We start from the raw sequence: 23,287 nt of genomic DNA, 5'->3' as shown, positions 1-23,287 counted from the left end.
GTGAAATCCCTCCACTAATCCAATAGATGGACCACCATTTCTCTAACAGCTGAGGCTGAACTCATTCTTGACAACAAGCCCACCATTGGCCAGTGGTGGAGCAACAGATTGAGTCTTTGTTTTGTTTTGTTTTTTTGCAGAGGAGCTTTGTCCTGCAGCCGTGCTCTTTTTAACCTCAGAGGTGACAGAAGTAGTACGTCCTGCATTCAAATTAAAATACTTTCTCTGCAAAATATCTGCGACTGATATATTATTAAATGGTAAATTTTCTGTATTTATATTGCTATGCTAACTATTCTTTTTTACATCTTTATTTTCAGTCAGGTAATCTAATCATGATGGTTGCATAAACCTATTGGAGCTGGTCCTCTGCAAAAGATCACAGGATAAATATTATGGTTGTGAAAGAATTCATGAGAAAAAAAGAAAGTAAGAAAAGTTCTGACTCACAAACTAATATCTTGTATCACTTTAACGTTTGGAGGTTTACAACATTTTACATTTTTTTACCCAGGGAATAATTAATGGATCTTGAAAAAAAAGAAATCACATAAAGGGAACTGATATATGAGTGTGTAGAATTTGTTGCAGTTCGTCCTTGTTGGAGGTATGCAATTCTTCTGAGTGCCATTCTAATTTTTACTTTTTACTTTTAGGTTCAGATCATTGCATTCATTTCAGTGTTATCCAAAACCAATTTACAAAGCAAAACAATACACATATACACTTATACACATTCCAAGAATGAAAAAATGGAGCAGGAGAAAGAAAAATGGCAAACAGATGGCCGTCCCATTTTTCTATTCTTTCACAAATCTCATAACAAATTAAATATTTATCAATCAATAGCCAACATCACAACACAAATGTTACTATAACAGTTAATTATTTTTCCTTATAAGTTTTCTCAAGTTGAATATTATTTGAGCAAAATTTAAAATCATCGTCTAGAGAATTCCAAAGTACAATCTGTGTTTAATAAAGGTATTTAATAGTTTAATCTGTGATACTCATTTAAATGACTATTATACCTTTTTATGTAACATCTTGAAATGAAAAAAAAAACAGTGATTGTATTTGTTGCTGCTGAAGTTCTCGTTAGAACTGGTGAGCATTGCGAGAACTCGTGATAATAGTAACTAGGAGGAGAATAACAGAGGACATGTGGGCTAAAAACATGGTGTAAATGATGTAGTCCAATTTGAATGTTGGGGCTTACGGACACTTAGATGACACCATAGGAGCAGTATGGAGGCATTTTATGTTTTTTTTCTGTAGTTTTTTTACGTTTGAAAAATCGGTCACCAGTTACTTCAATTGTATTGGATTTGGCAGCAATGCTCTTTACCCCTTAAACTCCAACAGTGGACTCAAACACTTCACCCCTCCATCGTCATAGTGGTGAGTAGATAATGAGTGAAGTTTCATTTTTGGGTGAACAATCCCTTTAAATTCCTCCAAATGATGGAAAGTTTTTGGTTTGGGGACAAATCACCGGATTGTGATGCATTTAGTCATTTGGTCCATCTGTGTATATGTGGACAATATGTGTGTGTATTAACCAGTGACACATAAAGTGTAGAGGTTAATCCACCAATCATCCATCTCTGTCTGAATCGCTCATGTAGAGAAGAAACAGCTGGAGAGATTAACACTTATGACCTATATTTTCATGCTGGTGTTAGAGGCAGCATGGTGGTCGAAAGGTATTTTGAACACACACCCTGTTAAGCTCAGTCGCTTCATTGTCATATTTTATGTTTTAACTTATTTGTGATGTGGAGCCAGATGTGGAGGCTTTTGTGCTTTTTAGCAACATGAATCATAATAATAAACAGAAAAGATTCCTGAATACTTCAAAGTCAAAGTCAACTTTATTGTCAATTCTTCCAAATGTACAAGACATTGACAGGATTGAAATAGCATTGGTTTGTGGAAGACGCACAAACACTCAACATATAAGTAACACACTCAACATATAAGAACACAACACAGTAACCAGTCAAAAGGCGCAGGGTAGTTAGGATATAAGGAGTGGAGAGTGGTATAGTGCAAAAATAGATTGTGCAGTACAAAATGACTTAATCGTCGTCGCCTGGAACGCCTTCATAGAAAAGCTGGTCTCCCTATCCATAAAAACATGCACAATGATCACATTATATACTACAAGGATGCTCTCTCCAAAGCCAAATCAGACTATTATGCCAACCTAATTAGGTCTGGCGATGGGAACACAAGAACACTATTTTCTACTGTTAATACCATCTTGTGGCCTCCAGACACTCTTGCACCTCACATGCTCTCCACCGATTACTGCAACAACTTCATGTACTTTTTCAATAGTAAAATTGAAACAATCCATCAGCAGCTGTCCGCTGTGAAACACACCTCTTCTGGTCCACTTCATCCATCCTCCTACGATCCTTCCTTCTCTCCTTTCTCCAGCTTTCAACTTCCATCTGTTGCGGAAATATTAGGTCTCATTCATAAATCCAAATATTCTACCTCTCAGCTTGATCCACTTCCTACTCACCTGGTCAAAACCTATTCACCCTCTTTGTCTTCCCTAATAACTGAAATCAATCACTCCTCTCTCTCCTCTGGTCTTGTTCCACCATCTCTCAAAACAGCTGCAATAACCCCTATTCACAAGAAACCCGGTGCAGACCCCAACAATCTCAAAAACTTTCGATCGATTTCTAACTTACCTTTTCTAGCTAAAATCCTTGAAGAAACTGTCGCAGCTCAGGTCCACACTCACCTCTCTGACAATAATCTGTTGTCACCAATGATCTGTTGATGGCCGCAGACTCTGGACTCTTATCACTACTCATCCTCCTCGAACTCAGCGCAGCATTTGATACCATTTCTCATCACATCCTCCTTAACAGATTAGCTTCCATCAGTATCACTGGCACTTCACTTACCTGGTTCAAATCATATCTCTCAGGCTGCTACCAGTTTGTTCAACTAAAAAACTTCAAATTTACCACCAGTGTTCCTGAAGGTTCTGTTCTAGGTCCTCTCTTCTTTATCATCTATCTCCTTCCAATCGGTCATATCTTCAGGAAATTTGGTATTCATTTTCACTGCTATGCGGACGACACCCAGCTCTATCTTTCCACCAAGCCCAACATTGCCCTCCCACCATCTTCCCTCTCTTCTCACTCAAAATTTCCTCAAACTTAACTGCAATAAAACGTAACTTCTCCTTGTTGGCACCAAGTCCACTCTGGCCAAATGTAACAGTTCTTCACTTACAGTTGACAACTCCACAGTTTCTCCATCTCCCCAAGTCAAGAGTCTGGGTGTCGTCCTTGACAGCACTCGATCTTTCGAATCTCACATTAATAACATCACTAGGTCTGCATATTTCCACCTACGCAATATCAACCGACTCCGTCCATCTCTCTCACCTACCAGCACAGCTATACTTGTCAACGCACTTGTCACCTCCCGTATCGATTATTGCAACTCTCTCCTCTCCGGTCTCCCACTCAAACTCCTCCATAAACTCCAACTGGTCCAAAACCTGCTGCCCGGATCATCACCAGGACCCCATTCATCGAACACATCACCCCTGTCCTCCAACAGCACTGGCTCCCTATCAAATACTGCATCGACTTCAAGATTCTCCTCCTCACTTTCAAGGCTCTCCACAACATGGCACCTCCTTACCTCTCTGACCTCCTGCACAACTACACACCCACCCGTACTCGCCGCTCTTCCTCCTTCATGCTCCTCAACACACCTCCTGCCCGGCTGTCTTCCATGGGGTCAAGGGCCTTCAGCCTTGCAGCCCCCTGACTCTGGAACTCTTTCCCACAAGCCATCAGTGAATCTGACTCTCTCCCCACCTTCAAATCCTGTTTAAAAACTCACCTCTTCTGATTGGCTTACTCAGTTTAATTTTTAGTATTTACTTGTTCTTTTATTAGTCTGTTGTTGAATATTGTTTGTATTCATGTTTGGTCTGTTTTTATTGTTTTGTATCTATTTTTATTTGTATTATTTGTACATGTAAGGTGTCCTTGAGTGTCATGAAAGGCGCCCATAAATAAAATGTATTATTATTTAATGAAAAGTAATGTTTATATTACAAATAGCAGCAGATGTAAAATAACAGCATTTAGGGTTAAAATGACAGCAGATGAAATGATTACAAAAAGTGACCTGTGCATGTTTGCACTGAAAAGGAGTTCAGGTGGAGTTCAGTAACAGTTGTTGTTTGGATGAAGGAGTGTGGGTTGGTGGGGTGGGAGGGGCATGATGCTGGGATGGTGTCAGAATGTTAAAGTCCTTGGACGCAGGCCTGGATCTAGACTGCTTAGATTTGGGTGCAATTAGATATCTGGGGTGGGCACCTTTTCAAAAAGTAGACTTAGTGTGGAGTTTTTCTAATTTTTAAAGAACGCTTCACAATAGGTATTTCAACCAAGCTGTGGTATAATAAGTATAAGAATAACAATTATAATAAAAATTAGTATTATTATTTGATTATCATTTTCTTACATGTGCCATGCAAACACAATTGCCACCAAACTTTTTTACGCCTGCACAGAAACACACATGCAGGTTCCAGTAAGGAAGCTGTGAATGGACGACACTGCCAGTAAACACAACACTGTAGATATTTCTTTATGATAAATGTGTCATTAATTTGAAATATGTTACAAAACAGGTTCAGCCCGGCTTGCTTTAGTAAATAAACAAACTGTGAACACCCGAGACTTGGGCTTGGTTGTCCTTTGTGTGTCACTGTTAATGAGTCCCGGAGAGAATGTCTGAAAATGTCATTATCACTGTTTTTAAAAGCAGCAAATCTAAGGTCTAAAAGCAATTGTTGTTCACTTGGACTCACAGATTAACTGATTTACTGACCTTTTATGAATCCGGGGGGGAAATGGATAGATTGAAACTGCACTGCTTGGCGAATACAACTGCAGTGCAATATTTCCGTAACCTTGTTTTCCTGTTTTATTTTGACGTGCACCCCACTTCCTGTTCCACCTGTTTTCTACCCTTGTGACCGGCTGCACCTGCACTAATGTATTTCACCTGTGTTCAGTTACATCTACTTCTGATGTCTCTGTGTTTCCTTTTGCATTTGACGGTGTGTCTGTTCACATCCCTGGATTTGTTTCTGCTTACTTTTTGCTCTTTCCTGCTTTGTTCCTCTGCTTTCTAAAGTTGTTTTATTCATTTTGGATTTTCACTTCACTCCCCCTGCTCACATTGTCAGTCCACTTTTGTTATCAAATTTACACATTTCACCTGCCTTGCCCTTTTGTCTGCAAACATTTAACCCTGACACACGAGGTGCTCATAAAGTGGCTACACTGTTATTAATCCTTGTAAGGCTCAGTAACTGTGACTTTAAAATATATATTTTTTATTTTTCATTTGATCAATTTTTTATTTTTCTATTTATTAAGTATGGAAAAGATGACTCCAGTTTTACAGTTCTGCAGTGAAAGACAAACCCACATACAGTAGCAGTCGGCTGGTGCAGTGACCCACTAAGTGACATCAGAGAGGGATTACGTGTGTGTGTGTGTGTGTGTGTGTGTGTGTGTGTGTGTGTGTGTGTGTGTGTGTGTGTGGTCGCTCTGCTTCCAGCTCTAGTGCATTACAAAAAATAAAATAAATCATGTCTGTGATAACTTTTGTGTTGCGTAGTTTCAGAAAAGTGGGATGATTGAATAGGCAAAACAAGCAAGGCAAGTTTTTTGTTGTGTTGATTATTTTAATCAAAGATTAAACAAATCAGCAGGATTATTGACAGATTAACATTTGATAAACTAACAAATAGTCTTTCATAATGTTTGTGAGGTTCATTTTTCCACACGACCGTGAACCATCAGAAAGTGAAAGTGGTCTTCGAGCGAGGCCTTGGGCTTAGCATTCGTCCGTCTGGCAGCAGGATGTGAAATCGTCCGGATCACAGAATTGCTCACAGGTACGATCCATCTGATCACCTATTGAAAAACAAATACAACAATTAACAAAACATAAAGCAATAAAACTGTTAAACACGGTCAATCATGGACATCATGGAAAAAGTGAATTCAACTAAACAAGTCGTAAATGTACCATCCGTGACAGTTCTGCAGTAAACCTCTGTCGGCTCGCACTCGACCGGAGTCTTGCATTCAACATCTGCACCACTGGTACAGGTGTTGCATCTGAGTGTGAGCACTGATGATTAGAGAATCAAAATTAGAGACATGCTTTTTATTGACCACTTACAATATTGTTAAATTAACAATTAGTATTTAAATATTTAACAGAAAACAATGTCCTCCCAAAAGTTTACATTATTGATAAAATCTAATAGTTGGACTATTATTGTTAATTATTCTAATTGAATGATTTTCAGCGTTTTAATAAAACTATATTAAATCATATACAATAATATAATATAAACCAAAGTTCTCTCACCTTGAGTGCTACACACAAGCAGGAGCAGCAGCGTAAGAAACAGGACCTTCATGTTGACGAATGGTTTGTGCACGAACCTCACGCTCTTTTATACAGGCAAATACTGTCACGCGCATCACATACCAGTCTATTACTTAGTCGTGCACTTCCTTATGTAAGATATTCCAGTAAATGTTCCTTCCTGTAAACCCTGTTGTTGATAAAGGAAAGACAACACCTGAGAAAACAATGAGGAACTTAATTTGGGGTTTTGTGTTACACGAAACCCCAAATTAACTTCCTCATTGTTTTCTCATGATGGATCACCTTCGACTCTAACTCACTCCTGTGGGTTATCGATGTGGGCCAGACAAAAATTCATCTATTAATTTGATTATGCATCAGATTTTATGAGATTGCTTCACTTCAGTTTATATTTTTGCATTCTTTGGCTCTGCAGAAGCACTTGGCGCCTCAGTGGGGCTCGGCACGTCTGACCGGTCAGACAACATCCGTCCCGAAACAGGACAAGAACATTCTCAATAATTGTTTCTGCAGTCGCCTGTGTTGTTATCATCTTAAGGGGCTTTTTACAAAACTGCACCTGATTCATGATGTCACAGTGCCACCTCGGACATATTTGTGCGGTTGGTTGATAACTAAAACTATCATGATTCCACCCCTGTGTTGAACTTTTGAAAGACTTTTGATTTGTTATTGGAACTTTAGAGGAAACTTTCTGTGCTTATTTCTCCTTATGTTTGGATTTGGATCCTTTGCTTTTGAATATTTGTATTTTGGGATTCATATCTTTGTTTGCATTTCCAGTTCATTACCTACACCAAGGAGGTTATGATGTTTTCTCCACAGTCCATTTGTTTGTTAGTTGGTTTGTAAGCAACATTCTACTTGGATTTTTGGATTTGTTTGCACTTTGAACTCATTATTTCCTGTTTTAGTTCAAGCTTCTTCGCTTTGTCTCAATTCAGGGGCTGCATCCTACAGAGGCTGCATTTGAATACCGATTTTGTGTCACAGCAGCATGGCTAGGGCTGTTCCATTTGGAAGGCTCCTTCAAATGTGGCCCAGAAATGATCCCATCCCAAAAAAACAGAGGCTGCTATGGCTGGATCCTTCCCAGACGACCAACCTATTCCAGGATTCATTGCACTTCAGTGATGAACCGTTTTAAGAAGAGGTAATGGAGCCTAAAAGGGAGTAGACGTCCAGTTCTTGAGTATCACAATTCAACTCAAATGAACAGCTCAGGGTACACATGTTTAAAAAAAAGGGGGTGTCTATCCGGGGGGGTCTATCCGGCCAACGAAGGAGGCGTTCTTTGGGGACCATGTAGTCTCTGTTGTGTCCTGTGTCAGTTGCTTTGTCAGTACTTGGGGACTGACAAATGCTAAAATCAGAATGCTAACATGTTAATGTCAATATCCTGATGTATAACGAGTATAAATGTAGCCAATGTCGCATCCTAGCATGCTAACATTTGTAAATAAGCAAAACGTCTTGCTTTTCGTAGACCTGATTTAGAGCTTATGAAAAGTAATAGATTCATGGGACTGTAGCCAACTTGCCTGGGTGTGGTCACAAGCCTGAACAGAAGGATTGTTTGAATGGTAGAAAAAGAGGTGTGCAAAGTTTGGTAAAGTTTGGTAAAATACACAATGACAAGCCACAATGCATCCAGAAGAATGGACAGACAGTTTTCATTAACATCTATAAGCCATTCCCTGGGAAATCTGTGAAAATATCGAAGTACATCTGATAGTGCAATGTTAAAAAAGAAAATTCCTGGATCAGGCCTTTTGAACATATCTGTGTGAAACTTTAATGGGTTCTGTCGTGGTCCATATACCATCCTCCACCAAGTTTCATTGAAATCTGTTAAATACAAACATACAAACAAATGCGGAGTTAAAAGTGAAGCTTTCAAAGAGACAAAAAAATGTCATCCTGACTGTGAAACATGTTATATTTTTTATATTTTTATATTAAATATATTTTTATATTTCAAGAAAAATTGCAGGTTTTAATTTATTAAGTGGGAAGGTATTGACAATTTTAGCCATGACAGTTTGTGAATCATCCCAGCACTTAAAATTGAGAATATATATTTGATAAACAATTATCATTTGGATGTGTTGTTAAATGGCCACAGTACTGTTGAACATGATTAGCTCATGGTGCTGTCCTTTACTGACCTCTGTAGGCAACCATGGGGACATGCAAGACAGTGTGTGCATGAGGAGTTTTTTTGTCATGATTCAACTTGTTTTCAGTGATGTACTCCTTAAAAGAAGCCGCTACTTCTGTATTTATTAAAAAACCTTCATGTGGCAACTGTGAGATAAAGTTTGTCTGTAAACATCTGCATTAACAGAGATAGTGCCATTTACAAGAAATCCGAAATACATCATAGAGCCCAAGCTGAGCCGTAACAGCCCTTCAGGATGCTTTCTGTGCCTTCTGTGCTTTTGTTGTTGTCACTGTTGTTCATCACTAAGCAGCTTCAACTGTGAGTCACTTGAAAAAAGTGAAATGGAAAATACAGCGATACATTTCTCCGGGAACAATGTCCCAAAACACTCCAGATAATCCACTGATCACACCAGTAGGTTTCACAGCATCCACTCTGTAGAATCATTATGCTTTTTATTTTAAATTTTTTAATTAAAACTTTTTTTTTATTGGGTTAAAATGTTTTTCTGATGTAATTTTTCAACATGGTCTTCATTACAAACCACAGTCATATAAACTGTTTGTAAAAAAGTGCTGAAAAGACAACAGATATTTATTGACTTGGTTTCACTCCTTTCTTCTAGTCCCCAAAGAAAATATTTGACAAAGGACCAGGTTTGTAATGAAGAGTCGACTGTTTCATCCCTGCAAACATTTTCCTTGCAGTCATTTCAAATAGCCTCAAGGAAAACAAGTGAAAATACACATGTATACAGATATATAAACAATGTCAGAGTAACTGTAACTAAGCTTTGTATTAAGGGAAGGACAGACAAGGACAGACTAAGTTAAATACATTTTAATTCAGGATCTGACTTGAAAGCAATGCTGTTACGTTGCTCTGAGCTCCCTGAGGTCCCCAAGAAAATGATCAACTGAACTGTGGTCAGACAGAGTTCAGCTCAGCACCAATTTGTCATCATACTGTGTCATTTATACAATTTATAAACAAGAGCTGTTACAGTCACGCTGCAGAAAAATTCACAAACAAGCTGTAACACAGCAGATCTGCTAGTGATCATGTGTGGACACTGTTTTTAACATGTAGGTCCTGTCTGCTCTGTTGCATGTCAGCCTCAGATGATAAACTAAAATACCACCCTGCGGTTGTATGTCTCAATCCACAGTAGTAGTTTCTGTATACCTTTATTTCCAGATTCATATAAGGTCACTGTGACCTTTAATTATTGAAATCTAATTAGTTCATCTTTGAGTCCAAGACCAACATTTGTGGTAATTCCCTTCAGGCAGTCTGGAGATATCGCATCAAGAGGCCAAAAACATGTTTTGTGAGGTCACTGTGACTCTGACCTTTCATCACTAAAATCGAATCAGTTAAACAGTTGGATCAGTTAACAAGTGAATGATTCCCTCAAGGTTTTTTGAAGATAGTGCATCCACAAGGCAAAACTTGTGCTTTGTGCCATCACAGTGTCCTTGACCTTGACCTTGACCACCAAATTCTAATTTCTAGAAATCGATATTGAGTTCACAAGAATGGGACGTATGGATGGACAACCCAAAAACATAATGCCTCCGGCCACTGGCTCTTGACGTTGTTGAGGCATAAAAAGCTGTGGATCAGTGGTTCAGTGTGTAATATTTAAGTGAAAGGGATCTTTTGGCAAAAAATGTATATAAAATAGTCCAATTGATCTAAATTGTACGAATTGCTGTTTTCTTTACCCGAGAATGGCCCCTTTATATTTAAATACTTTATTTTTACATCAGGAGCGGGTCCTCTCTATGAAGGACACCCTGTTTGGTTTTTTTGCAGTGGTCCAAACTGGACAATTTCTCTCTCATGTTTGGAAGGGGAGGGTGAGGGGTATTAAACTGCAAGATGCAACTTCACCACTAGATGTCACTAAATTCTACAAACTGAACCTTTAAACACACACTGCAATACTAAAACAATTCCTGTGTGTTGCTATTATTATTATCAACACAAAAGTCATGATACACTTTATGTTTATTATTAAAATCTTTATTTGCACATTTACTTTACTAGGTCACAGGCAGGGGTTTCCTCTGTATCAATTAATAATTAAAATGCATTAACTGGTAACTGATGCACCACTATGAAGATAGATACATGTGGAGGGAAACCTGGCACTTAATGCAGGTATGAGGTATATTTCAATATTAGAGATTATTATTAGTTGAGAAAACATGCAGTAAAAAGTGCATGAATAATAAGAAAAGGAAAGTGTTACACACATGTTAATATTGTGTATGTGTGGGTTTTGTTTGGGTTCTGTTGTTTCCTGTGTATTTGATCTCTATATCTCGGTATTAGAAAATTAACACAGGCAAAAGAGACAAGCTGCTAGTGCCTAAAATGAACACACACGTAATCAAACACTAGTCTGTGTATCAATGTTTCCCCGCTCTTGTGATATCCCAATATGAACTGAATGTGATTTAGGTGCAGAGAAAGGAGTGGGCCAATCCATACGCTAAGACTAAAAAGCTCAATATCAACATCAATATCTTTTACAAAAAAACATTTACAGTACAACTCAAAAGTTTATTCAAGCTTCCATAAATTAATTGTTTAATTTTTTTACAGTAGATTTAATGCAGATTTTTTGTTTTTGTGTGAAAACTTACAAATATTAAATACAGTGCAGGGAGAGGCAGAAAAACGTGTGGGCTCATTTTGAAGCTTCTACCAACAAGCGTTGTTGTCATTTCCCAGTAATTTAAGATGATGCTTTGTCTTACATGAGCTCCACTCCAGTCAAGCACAAGTCATACTGAACTGCTAAAGGCCATTTTTATATTGTTATATTCATTGTTACATCAGAACCAACAACACGGACATGTCAGTGTTTTCTCTACAAAGTCAGATTCTCCTCCTCCATGGCGGCCTCCTTCACACTGTGGTTTTCAGATGTTGATTTATTTCCTCTGTGGACGATTTAGATTAGTTAAAAATCTACATTTGTTTAACTACATATCATCCAGTTTGTTACCACACTAACCCGGAAACTGCAATCAAAGTCCAATATATTATTTCCACACAGTCCAAATGCAGCAAGATGACAGAACAAACAGTGTCATATTAATGTTGAAACGCTCAAATGAATTGCCTTCAACCTCAACCAATGTGTTTACCGCTTTTAGGCTTTAGGAGCAAATGCTCAGAAAACGTATTTGCTCAGGCTACACAGTCTGAGAGGAAATCTGAAGAAGAAATACTCCCATTAAAAGAACGATAAGATTTTCCATCACAGTAAGTTCTGTTCTAGACTTACAGATATACAGTACATCTTAACAATATAGACCTAGAATTACCACCACATGGCTCTATGCCTTCACTAACCATGGCAGTTTCAGCCTACATACATTTTTTTCCAGACTCACATCAGATTTGACCTCTGGAATATAATCAGTTAAACTTTTATTTCAAGTGACAACATTCAAAATTGAAAGAAATTTCCTAAAGGCAGATTTGAGATACGTCCAAGAGGTTGAAACAAGATTTGTAAGGTCTCCTTGATCTTTGACCACTCAATTCTATTAAATTAATCTGTGAGTGGCTGTCATGGAATCACAAAAAACTAATATTTTCTGTATCGTTATCATACCTGAATCCTTCAAACTTCCTTTCTCGGTAAGAATCACCTTTCTTCATTAAGTAGAGAAGGACCATGTCACAGAAGAAAGCTCCCTGTTAAATGAAGTGTTATTCAGTGATTAGACTGTCGTAACAGGGAAAACACACAGAGAACATTATTCATGGTACTTACAGCACCCATTAAAGCCAGACCTGACGCAACATTGATTGCTGTTGGGATGATGCTGAACTTCCCGGCCTACGAACGACAGCAGAAATATAAGAATGTGTGTCGAAACTCCCAAAATCATAATCTCAAATATATTCCTATGCCTACTTTTTTTTGGAATAAAAACCCACAGATAAAAGACCATGAAAAATGCATCTTCCGTACCTTCCCATGCACCATGATGTTAAATCTGACACCATAGACTTTGAATAGAGATCGAAAACCCTCATCAGCTGCATTTTTAAAATACCGAGTGTGTCTGTTGGAAGGAATAAAATAAAGAATATGCAGGTATAACTTGTTGTTGGAAAAATGTCATTAATGATAAATAAAGTTAATTAAATGTATGAAAAGAACGGGTGATATTTGCCTGGACAATATGGCAACATGGACTATGGCGGTGTGTCTGTCGTGGGGCTCACCTGAAGTTAAATCCTGCTGCGATGGTCTTGTTTGAGATGCTGATGTCCAGACGAGTGAAGAAGTATTGTGGGTGGCAGTGAGAGTAACCTTTGTCAAGGTCACAGTCCCAATGTATCATAATGCCAATAGAGCCGCCCTGTAAAACACAACTCATTTCAACATGTGTGGAATCAAACGCATGTTAATTATTATTCAAACCAACTTAATTTAGCTTGGACCAAATTCTAAGACTGTTTTATCAAAGTATCTACAGTCATACAGAGAGAGAGAGAGAGAGAGAGAGAGAGAGAGAGAGAGAGAGAGAGAGAGAGAGAGAAAGAGATATTATATATATAAAAAATGTGTTGTGCATAAAATTTACTCCCCCTACTTTGCAACAGATGCGATTTAAACATACAAAATATGATACCAAAAAATTCTTAGGAAATATAATATCCATCAGAAAAAGCAGTGATGAATGTCATTTGTATCTTAGATCTGATTCTGGCTGCACCTGTGACTTGTTGTGATTTTGAATAGCTGAAGGTAAAGTTTAAGTTTTGGAACAATGACTAACTCTTGACGATATGCAGTAAAAATACTAACATATGTTGCCATGTCGTTGAACGCGTATCCGGCTCGCTGGGTGATGTCTCCCAGACGGAAGATGGGGCAGTACGGGTGGAGCTCCTCGTCATATCTGCATTTCTTCAAATACGAGTCATCAGTTGTTTCAAGTACATTGGACCTCAGAGTTGAGAAATGCACACACACACACACACACACACACACACACACACACACACACACACACACACACACACACACACACACACACACACACACACACACAGCAGTGCAGAGTGTATAAATGAGTGTGCAGTGACAAAGTAGCACATTGTGACGTAACAGTGAGAAGAGGACTTACTTTGAAAATTGGAATTTCGGAAATTGGATGAAATTCTTGATGTAGATGGTGAAGTTTTCTGCGTTTGTCAGCAGAGGCCCTCTGTTTTAAAAAACAACAATGATGAACTGAATAAAAAGCCACATATTCTGTACATTGCTAAGAAAATGTGCTGTTGCAGGTCAGGGAATGTAGTTGCTATCATACAGTGTATCTATAGATGGATGACAAAATGGCTGAAGAGAAGCCAAAGCTTCTCGATCACAATGTGGTGGCTGACTGCAGTACAGGTCATACACCCTGCCTCCTCCAAGTCAGTGGATGGGACATGGACCAAACTAAAAGATCAAAATGCTAATCAAATAGATTTATCTAAGATGGTTTCTGTCCTTTAAGGTAGTTCAGTCAGACAACTCACGTTCAAACGTTTATTGCAGCAGTAGAACAGGTTTAGTGTTTGGTGTCTAGGCTCCAACTTAATCACTCCCCCATATGTTTCCACAGGAATGATGGGAGTGATGAGCAAATACTTTTAACCCCCCGTTGGAGCCTACAGGTGGATGCTGGGGTGGTGGAGGGGCTGAAGCTACTGGTGGCAATACTGCAGCAGCAGTGCGAGCAAAGGGGATGATGGTAAATTTCTCTCTGCTTAAATAGACCACCTGATAAGGTGGGTGTGTATGATAGATGGTTGTGGAGAGTGAGGTATGTCACATGATGTATGTCACATGATTGGAGCAGCACAGCTCGAGTTGGCTGCCTGAACTAGCTCGCCAGCGTCGCTCCATTTCTTATCACTCTCATGTTGAGTACTCATTTTTGGCAGTAAGTTTGGTTTTAATTAAACGTCTTATTAACAGCAAAGAGACTGACTCAATATTTGCCAAGTGTGTGTATTGGCGGGACCTCAATACCAAGGCTCTAACCCTCTGGCTGCAAATGATCATCGCTGCAAGATGGCAGCTTTTATATTTTATCTATGGTTGCTATTCGTAAGCATGTGTGTAACACTTATTCTACTATTGCTTTGACTTTTTGTAATGTTGTTTTATGTCTGTCTCTTGTATTAATTTTCTTTTACGTAATCCAAAGCATTGTGAAAGACAAAGCTCATCGATCTAAAAACTGTCAGGTGGGAATCTTGCATCAAAGAAAACTTACTGGTTGTTTATACACATATAAAGGTTCAGACATACTGTATAATAATAAAAGATAAACAAACACAAAAAACACTGGATGTGCAAGGATTTACCTATGTGATCAACTCCATTCAATTATTGAAGGTAGATCAATAATTTCAGTGTTTAAGTTTATATGATGTGACTCCGTTGCTTCTTACTGTGGTTTGAATTTTCTTTCGATGGGACACCAGCCGTAGATTTCACAGGTTCCAGTGGAGTTCACATCTTCTCTCAGGCACCGGCCACTCATAATCCCTTCAGGAAAAGAGCAGAATAAACCGTGTGACATTATCCACCTCATCACATATGAAAAGGCACAATATCTAAGTTCATGCTGCAAAGATATAGACAGGCTATATAACTGGTTCGAACAGGAATCCTGACTTTATTTACAAATTCATTTAACTTACATGTAGCACATAGCCTTGGACAGACAGAAACTAACACAGACTTAAAAATACAGTAGAATCAATAAAAGAATGTTACTCACTTACCATTACCAGCCACTACCATCTTTCCCTCTTCACAGTCCTTGTCATCTCGACAGTGGCCATCCAGCACTTTAGAACTCTGGAAACAAACGCCATAGAAAAAGACAAATCACAAATAAACCAAAACAAATTTGAATCATGAGGTGATTCTACTGATGTGATTCCTCACATGATCATCTGAGCTCCTGTTTTTTTCTGTCACACATGTCCAGCAACAAGCGGATTGAAATTATAGTTCACGCTATCATCATCAGACCTGAATATAAAATAAAATAAAGTCTGTTGAATCCCATGATTGAAGAATGCACAAAAACATTCTCCACTCAACACATACATAAAAAGGTCAAAGGTCACCTATGGAACCTCTTTATACTTATGTCTAAATATCTGGCTCAACTTACTGTACTTGTATATTCCTGATATTATAGTAATATTTCAACATTTCATTCCTGTTTATTTTCAATCAAATCTAGTTTGATGTTACCTCCTGTGAGTAAATGATGGTTAAATGTTCCCTTTGTATAAACTGAAAACATATTTTATTAGAGCGTGTCATTGTGTTTCAAACAGGAAACCTAACTATAACTGTAGGCCTGTGGCCACACAGAGTGTATCACTTTACTGCGTGTAAATATCTTCTGTTATAAATAAAGTTTGAAAACAGTGTAAGTGGAGTCCGATTTTCTTCACGCCATGGTTCGCCTTTCCTAACTCCTTATGGCTTCGGGTAAAGGATGAGTGGTAGGAATGGAGATTTCTTTCACTTTTCGACCGCAACCTTAGACTCACTGCACCATACTCTTTACACCAAGTGCTTAGGTAAAACAATTAGAGCCTCTGGTGTTTCTGCTGTTTTGCCCCCCTCCCTTGTGTTTGTTGTTGCTCTCCTGTTTGTCTCTCTCTGTGTTTGATTGTCTGGGTGTGGTTGTCCAGTTCCCTCCTCCTCCTGTTTACCTGCACCACTTCACTTCATCCACTCAACAAGCTCCTGCAGAATTTAAAGCCTGCTCTTCACTCTGCTCTTTACTAGATCATCACTTTGCCAACGTGGTTCTCCTCGGCCTTCTCACTTTAGAGAAGTGCATGTGTCTTGAGTTCTTCTTCTGGGTCCTGAAACTCTAATTAAATCATAACATCATTTTCATATAATTTTCAATTGGAAGCTCATCATTTAACTGAGCAATTCCTACTTCAACTTTACGTTAGCATGTTTACGTTCTATTGACTTCTGCATATGTATCCCATTTACTGGCTCATATTTTTAAAAAACATTTGGAGATTAAATATCATAGAAACGGGGTGAAACATTTACAGATTTTATAACAAGCACGTCAGTGCTTGACGACACTGCAGGCCCAACTACACCTGGGACTAACACCCATTGGACGGTATCGGCTGTCAATTACACGGCATCCATGCCCCAATGCAAACAGGGCTTTTTCGTCTATTTTACTCAAATGAACCCTACACCCTAAAAATTAATATCATGTAAGTAAACGTGAATCTAGTGATTGAGACCATGGAATCCTTAGGAAAATGTTCACTGACATTATAAATCAAGTGAGAATTATGGTCATTTTCTCTATAGAAACTGACTTTTTGCCTTCAGTGAAGTCGCCCTCTGCTGGTAATTCAAAAGAATGCAGGGTTTTAGCACTGGCTTCACTTTTTACCCAGGTCCACTTTTAATAGCCAATAGTGTATGGTTTGAAACAGTCCTCTTAGTAGTGAGGAGGACTTTCAAATAAAAAGCTTTTTTATTTTCTTGCCTCAACATTAATATGAAAGTTAAAATGTAGTGGTTGAAAAAGAGCAACTGTGAATGGGAACTGGTAAGATATACAGAGCAGTGTTTTATGGCTGCACTGCTTGTAGAGGCGACTCTTCTGGGCAGTGAGACAGGAGACCAAGACAGGCTGAGTTTACATTCCAGGGAGTCTCTGTAAATGTCTCACTAAAGACAGAGCTGAGAGAAATGATGCACAGAATAACTGACACACACACACATTCACTGAAAGTAGAAGGAGGCATCTGACTTTGTTATAAGTTGTAAATTATGATGAAGACTGAAGAAAATGCAGACCAGTGCTCGTCTGACTGTGCCAATGTTCTCTACAGATCAGCCAAAGTCTATCTTACAGCCTGTTTCTCTGCTTATTGTGCACACAGTCACAACTATTTCAATTAAATTGTATTCGTTTAGAGCCAAATCCCAACATACATTATCTAAAGGCACTTTAAGCTAAATATTAAGGCTGAGATCCAACAGTTCATTATAGCTTCATTTCTGGATAGTGGAAAGAAGTGAAGACTTTCTAAATTCCAAAGTGACTGTAATCTGTTGCTTTCGTTTCTTTTACATACGTAGATTAAAATCAATAAAGCTGCCATTTCATTGATTAGAGGTCATTTATACGATTTTTGATATGTATCTTCATCATCCTGGATTTTTTAAGTGGGAGCTGTTTCTGGAAGCTTATTGTAAGAGATGCATGACGAAGCTTCAGTTTATTTATGCAATTTAAAATAAACATTATAAGTCACAGAGTGATGGCACACCATGCCCTCCAGCTCACTGAGTTTGCACCAGTGAACCTGTTTCCTTACATCAAATAAGTAGGTTTGTTTTAAAATCCAAAGGTGACGATACTGCCTGAGGCAATAGTAAGAAACTCAAGAAATGTTAATTTACTGAAACAACAACACTGATCATAATGTGGTACGTTGGAATTTAAAGTCTGTGTATGTTGATTACCTTCACCAAGGAGGTTATGTGTTAATGTGTCTTTGTATGATCGTAGGCAGGAGTACGAACAAACTACTGGATGGATTACCATGAAACTTGCTGTGAGGATGATATATGTGTCAGGGAAGAACCCATTCAATTTTGACTTGGATCCAGATCAGGGGGCATTTTTCAACACTTTCATCTTGACATATGTAGGGGAACTCTAAATTTCTATTGCAGGGGCCAGGGTATAAATAAATAAATAAATAAAATGTTTTTCTCCCCAAAAAAGTCCCTGGTTGGGAGGTATTGCTTTTCAAAAGTACTGAAATCTTTGGGGTGGGGCTTGCACTGTCCTAACATACCTGATTGGTTGACTATGCTAGCATTTTATTTCAGCCACCACTTTTAAAAACTTGTAGCTACTTGTTTTTAAAAATATATACAACAAAGTTCAGGACCACCTGAGTAACAAATACAATTAGAAACATCGGAGGCAGAAGTGTTGAAATGCTGTAAGCTTCCTTTCCGCGCCCATGTTAATCAATTGGGCGGTTCACATCGTCAGCGAAGCTAGGCGCCGCACAGCGCCCCGGCCGGCTCGCGATCTGCAGCGATGATTTGGGCATCTGTTCTATTTTTTCTGCTCGCCATGAGTGAATTGGGCCAGTAAACACACTGAAAATCGATTTTAAACGATATAAATGATATATTATATATGATATAAATGATCAAATATGAATCCCATACTTTTGATTTTCCTGCTGTTCTCCTGGAGTTTCAATTTCCCCGATTTTTTCCACCACATAATGAAATTTCCCCATCTGCCCATCCACTGTCATTGTTTTTTTTTTTAATTATGTACTTATTCCACAAATTTGGAAATTTTGCAGAGCGAAGTTAGAAAACTGCGATCGTGCCTAATTTATCTGTAGAGAAGACATGTTACACTCAGTCCGTAGACTGAAGACACACTGCCCCCCTCACTGACTGTTATGGGATGCTGGTTGCCAGTTCATTCAATTGTAATTAATATTGAATACATAGCATTATTGCACTAAAATCGGCGCTGTACATAGTCAGGCAATTTACACAGTTTGAGTTTGAAGCTGATAGGATGATTGATTCTGGAGATATGCGTTCCCCATACATACAGACAGACAGACGGACGCTTGTGGAATTAGTAGGTCGATTTCAGCCAAAATATAAGATCTCAGATTCCTTCCACTTTTAGTAGTTAGTAGGAGTGTTAACACATGTACAAACTACAAATGGTTAGCTCATCTGAAATGCGTTTCTGGATTGAGACACAAATGACATGCACACTTGACAAACTACTGTTACTCTATAAAATGTATTTATTTAAGTCTGTACAGAGCAAGATTGTTTTGGCCCAGATTTGGCCCACATACCTCAATGAATGATGGTGGTCTGCTACTGTTTGCCGGATCTGTGCCAGAACAAGTAAGCCATAGCAATACTGCATGTCAACCAAGTGCCAAAATTGGCCCAAATTTGTTTTGTGCTATTTGGGCTATATTCAACATTTGCCACATCCAGATTATACCTTGCAGAGAGCACTGCATGTTTGCCAAAAAGGGGCCACATTTGTTTTGGGATATTTGGGCCACATTTGCTGTTTTACTAGTGGGTAACTTTAGGCTCACATCCATTTTGTTAAGGCCACAAGGAGGTCAGAAGTGTTGCATCACTGCCTGAAGTGACGGACATTTGTATGCTATCTGGGCACCATATCGCACAACTTGGCATTCTATTATAATGTATTTAAAATTAACAATGAATTCAATCTAAAATATGATCCACACCGACAGCTCCTATTACAGTCACTCAAAGTACCACAGTGGTCTACCATAGAATCATTAATTTACATTTGAATCAAAACGACAGAATATTCTTACCTCTGCACAGTGTCCCAGCTTCTGGTTCGGTGTCTCTAAGAAATTGGTTACGATGAACAGCACAGCTTCCCCCTACATGTAGAGGAAACACACACTGTGAAGTGGTCTTAATATAGACATCATGTCATGGTGACCACTCTAACGCCTCAGACTCTTTATCTTGAAGTGTGAAATAGTGCTGCACTGTTTTCACACAGCGTTACTGTTGGTCTGATCACAGCCAGACCAGTAAAACGTGTCAGCCTGCTTATTATCACTGCAGTTCTCTTATGCCCTACAACTATGAATTTAAGCACACACGCAATGCATTCAAAAAATGTGTTTGCTACCAGAAGCATGCACCCTGTCTTTGCTGTCATGCTAAATAACACCACCTGTTAAAACATATACGTGTGTGTGGAGTAATAGTCACATAGTCTGTACATACACTGGTGCTGTGGGCTAAACGTTTTCACCTGCGGTGGGATGACATAGTCCTCCGGTCCCCAAACCAGCAGTCCAGACTCGGAGGTGTTTGTCATTGACACTCCCTTCAGTTTAGTTATGATGGAGCTCTGTACGGCCTCGTCTGTTTCCTGGTAGCCTTTCTTGCTTACAAAAACCCACCTGTGGGTGAGAGCAGCTTTCAGCATGAACAGGTCTCGACCCACCAGCAGTGGTTGAAATCAAAAATGGAAATTAAAAAAAAATCGGCTTAAAGATTGAAATTTAAAACCCCCTTTTTATAATCTGATTGTTTGTGTAAAACGTACAAACATGAAACTCGACATAGACAAGTTGTTTGCGGTATGAATACAGTACTATCAAATAAAAGAAATCAAAAGTATTGATATGATATGTTGGATGTAGTACTGTTATAACACTGTACTATATATTAGTTAATAATTTATTTGTTTTGTTATTTTGGTCTATGTTACATGTCTGTTGCTTTGTGACTTCAGTTCTACAAAGCCCGTATAAGCACAGTTTACTTATAATGTCGGACCTTAGATGTTTTATTCAGAGCACTAAACAAAGCACAGGAGCACCCTATATTACGTATTAGTAATCTAAATTAGCCTATAAAACACAGATATAAGAGTAATAGTGAGAAACTGCTCCTGTCACTAAGCCTATAAAAGCACTGACAAAACATTTATAGCCCATTTACTTTATAAAGCCTTGAAAACATCTCAAAGTTCAATGGGTAAACTAACTTAGGAAGATGCAGTTTATTAATCAGCCACCGATACATTTATCTAGAGTAAAGTTTATTGTTATTTTCACATATAACGTTTAGACTTAATACTCAGTTTTATTCTCTGTTCTATATATTCTGTTACTAAAGCCTGGAGCAAGCAGGCATCAGAATTAATAAAACATCTTATCTTATCTTAACTTGTATTATCTTATTGATTAAGCGTATTTATAACTTTATTACCCAGAATTTTATTGAAAGCTCTCCGTTTATTTAACATATGAGATACCGTACATGCCCAAGGTACATTATCTGTTAAATTGTGGTAGATATATGTAACAGTGTATAAACATAATTCATGGTAAATACATTCCCTTCCAGAGAACAATAATTAGCTTCCTCTGCTATATTTGATGAGGGATAAAAAGTATTTTTGCCATAAATTCTTCATAAGTTCTTCATGAGACTGATGACTGACTTTTTTCCATCATCAAAGATAGCAGAAGTTCATTCTTCTTTTTTGACAGATGATAACTCAAAAAGTACACAGTAAGAGTACTTCATAGTATTTGTGACAGTAATCTAACAAGTACTAAGTAAAACAATAACATTCTCATGAAGAACTTATGGCAAAAACACTTTTTATCCATCATCAAAGTTAGCAGAAAAAGCTCAATCTTGTTCTGTGGAGGGGACTTTGACAGAGGATTACTAAAAAAGGACACAGTAGAAGTACTTCATAGTATTTGTGTCAGTAGTCTAACTAGTAAGTCCAACAATATCACTCAAAACACTTTTTATCCCCCATCAAAGATAGCAGAAGCTCATTGTTGGTCTCTCTAATTTCATTTTTATTCATATTTTTTAGACTAAATACTCCATTGTTTTATTCTATGTACGCTGGCACAATAATTGCCTTCCTTCTTATCTTATCTTATCTTATCTCATCTCATCAGATCATTATTTGTTCTTTGTTAAACCAGTTTAAAGTTATCATATGTTAGGAGGTAATGCATCTTGGTAAAATAAACCACATTAAATCACTTACCCAATGATGTAACCGATGATCGATAACTGAATAAGTCTGTACAAAACTCCAACTCTCTTATTTTGGGCGACAATGTATTTTTCCGTCTTGTAGTCGAAGAGGGAGAGGAGACGTGCTTGTAATAAACCTCCGGCCATCCTGCAGCAGGGAGCGGGCAGCAGGCTGTCAGTGGACAGGGACGGTCCTCTCCCCGTCAGGAGGGAAGAGGGACCACCGACCACCTGCAGGCGTCTCGGATCCACCCTCATCAGGTCGGGGTCTGTGCGGGATTGGTTGCCCTCCTTGAGGGGTGGAGACCAAATGCCTTGTGGAAGTGAGCTGAGACATTCCACTGGAAAACTGCAAGTGTCAAGCTCAGGCTCTGGAGGGAAAGTCAATACATTCAGTAGAATAATACATCAGCCCAACAGTTATGAATGCCGTCACTGCACCACAATCCATCCAGCAGAATACTTGTGAAGATATTTCAGTAAAATTCAACAATTTCAGGTTGGCGCTTGTGCTCTGACAAAAACTCCAAAGTTAACGTGCATTATCTTCCACTGTCCACCAGAGGTCACTGTTCACCCAATTGAATAACAATACCACAAACGGGCCCAACAACACTTTGCACTGTTATGCTACTGTATGTGATGTTGTCCAGTCCATATATTGCCCAGTGTCATTGTGTTGTGTCAACTCTGTCTATGTCCATGTCTTTATGTTTTCTTTTCTATTTTTTGAGCTTGTACCTAATAAGAAGTCGACTGACTTGGTTGTATGGTCATTAACATATAATACAGATTCAGACTGTGTATGAAGATGGATGACATGAAGGCTCCCCAAAAATGAAGCCAAAGCATCTGGACTGCAACCTAGTAACCAAACTAATAAGTCATATATGACATATATATAGGTAGTTCTTATATTACTTGATTGAAGTGTTCGTGTTTCTGATAAGTTTGGTTTAATGAGTAATTTGATGCTATAAAAA

The 23,287-nt window shown here is 38.4% G+C and overlaps 2 protein-coding genes across 2 annotated transcripts; both read right to left on the bottom strand.

Moving 5' to 3' along the window:
* Positions 1-5,725: 5,725 nt before the first annotated feature.
* On the bottom strand, positions 5,726-6,600 carry ly6d (lymphocyte antigen 6 family member D). Its single transcript, XM_035154651.2, has 3 exons — positions 6,442-6,600; positions 6,094-6,198; positions 5,726-5,978 (listed from the first exon to the last, which is right to left on the bottom strand). Exons 1-3 carry the CDS (start codon positions 6,491-6,493, stop codon positions 5,899-5,901), a joined length of 237 nt encoding a protein of 78 aa, XP_035010542.1. The 5' UTR covers positions 6,494-6,600; the 3' UTR covers positions 5,726-5,898.
* Positions 6,601-10,641: 4,041 nt separating this feature from the next.
* On the bottom strand, positions 10,642-22,517 carry LOC118105764 (P2X purinoceptor 5). The gene is made up of 12 exons (XM_035153573.2): positions 22,315-22,517; positions 20,545-20,695; positions 20,090-20,161; positions 15,446-15,521; positions 15,110-15,206; positions 13,792-13,872; positions 13,470-13,611; positions 12,884-13,020; positions 12,627-12,720; positions 12,426-12,491; positions 12,264-12,346; positions 10,642-11,583 (listed from the first exon to the last, which is right to left on the bottom strand). The coding sequence occupies exons 1-12, from the start codon at positions 22,449-22,451 to the stop codon at positions 11,511-11,513; spliced, it is 1,209 nt and encodes a 402-aa protein (XP_035009464.1). The 5' UTR covers positions 22,452-22,517; the 3' UTR covers positions 10,642-11,510.
* Between the last annotated feature and the right edge of the window lie 770 nt (positions 22,518-23,287).

This window comes from Hippoglossus stenolepis, chromosome 4 (assembly GCF_022539355.2).
Source record: "Hippoglossus stenolepis isolate QCI-W04-F060 chromosome 4, HSTE1.2, whole genome shotgun sequence".
Classification (NCBI taxonomy): domain Eukaryota; kingdom Metazoa; phylum Chordata; class Actinopteri; order Pleuronectiformes; family Pleuronectidae; genus Hippoglossus; species Hippoglossus stenolepis.
Note: the sequence above shows the minus strand (reverse complement) of the source record. Positions and strands in the feature narration are given on the sequence as shown.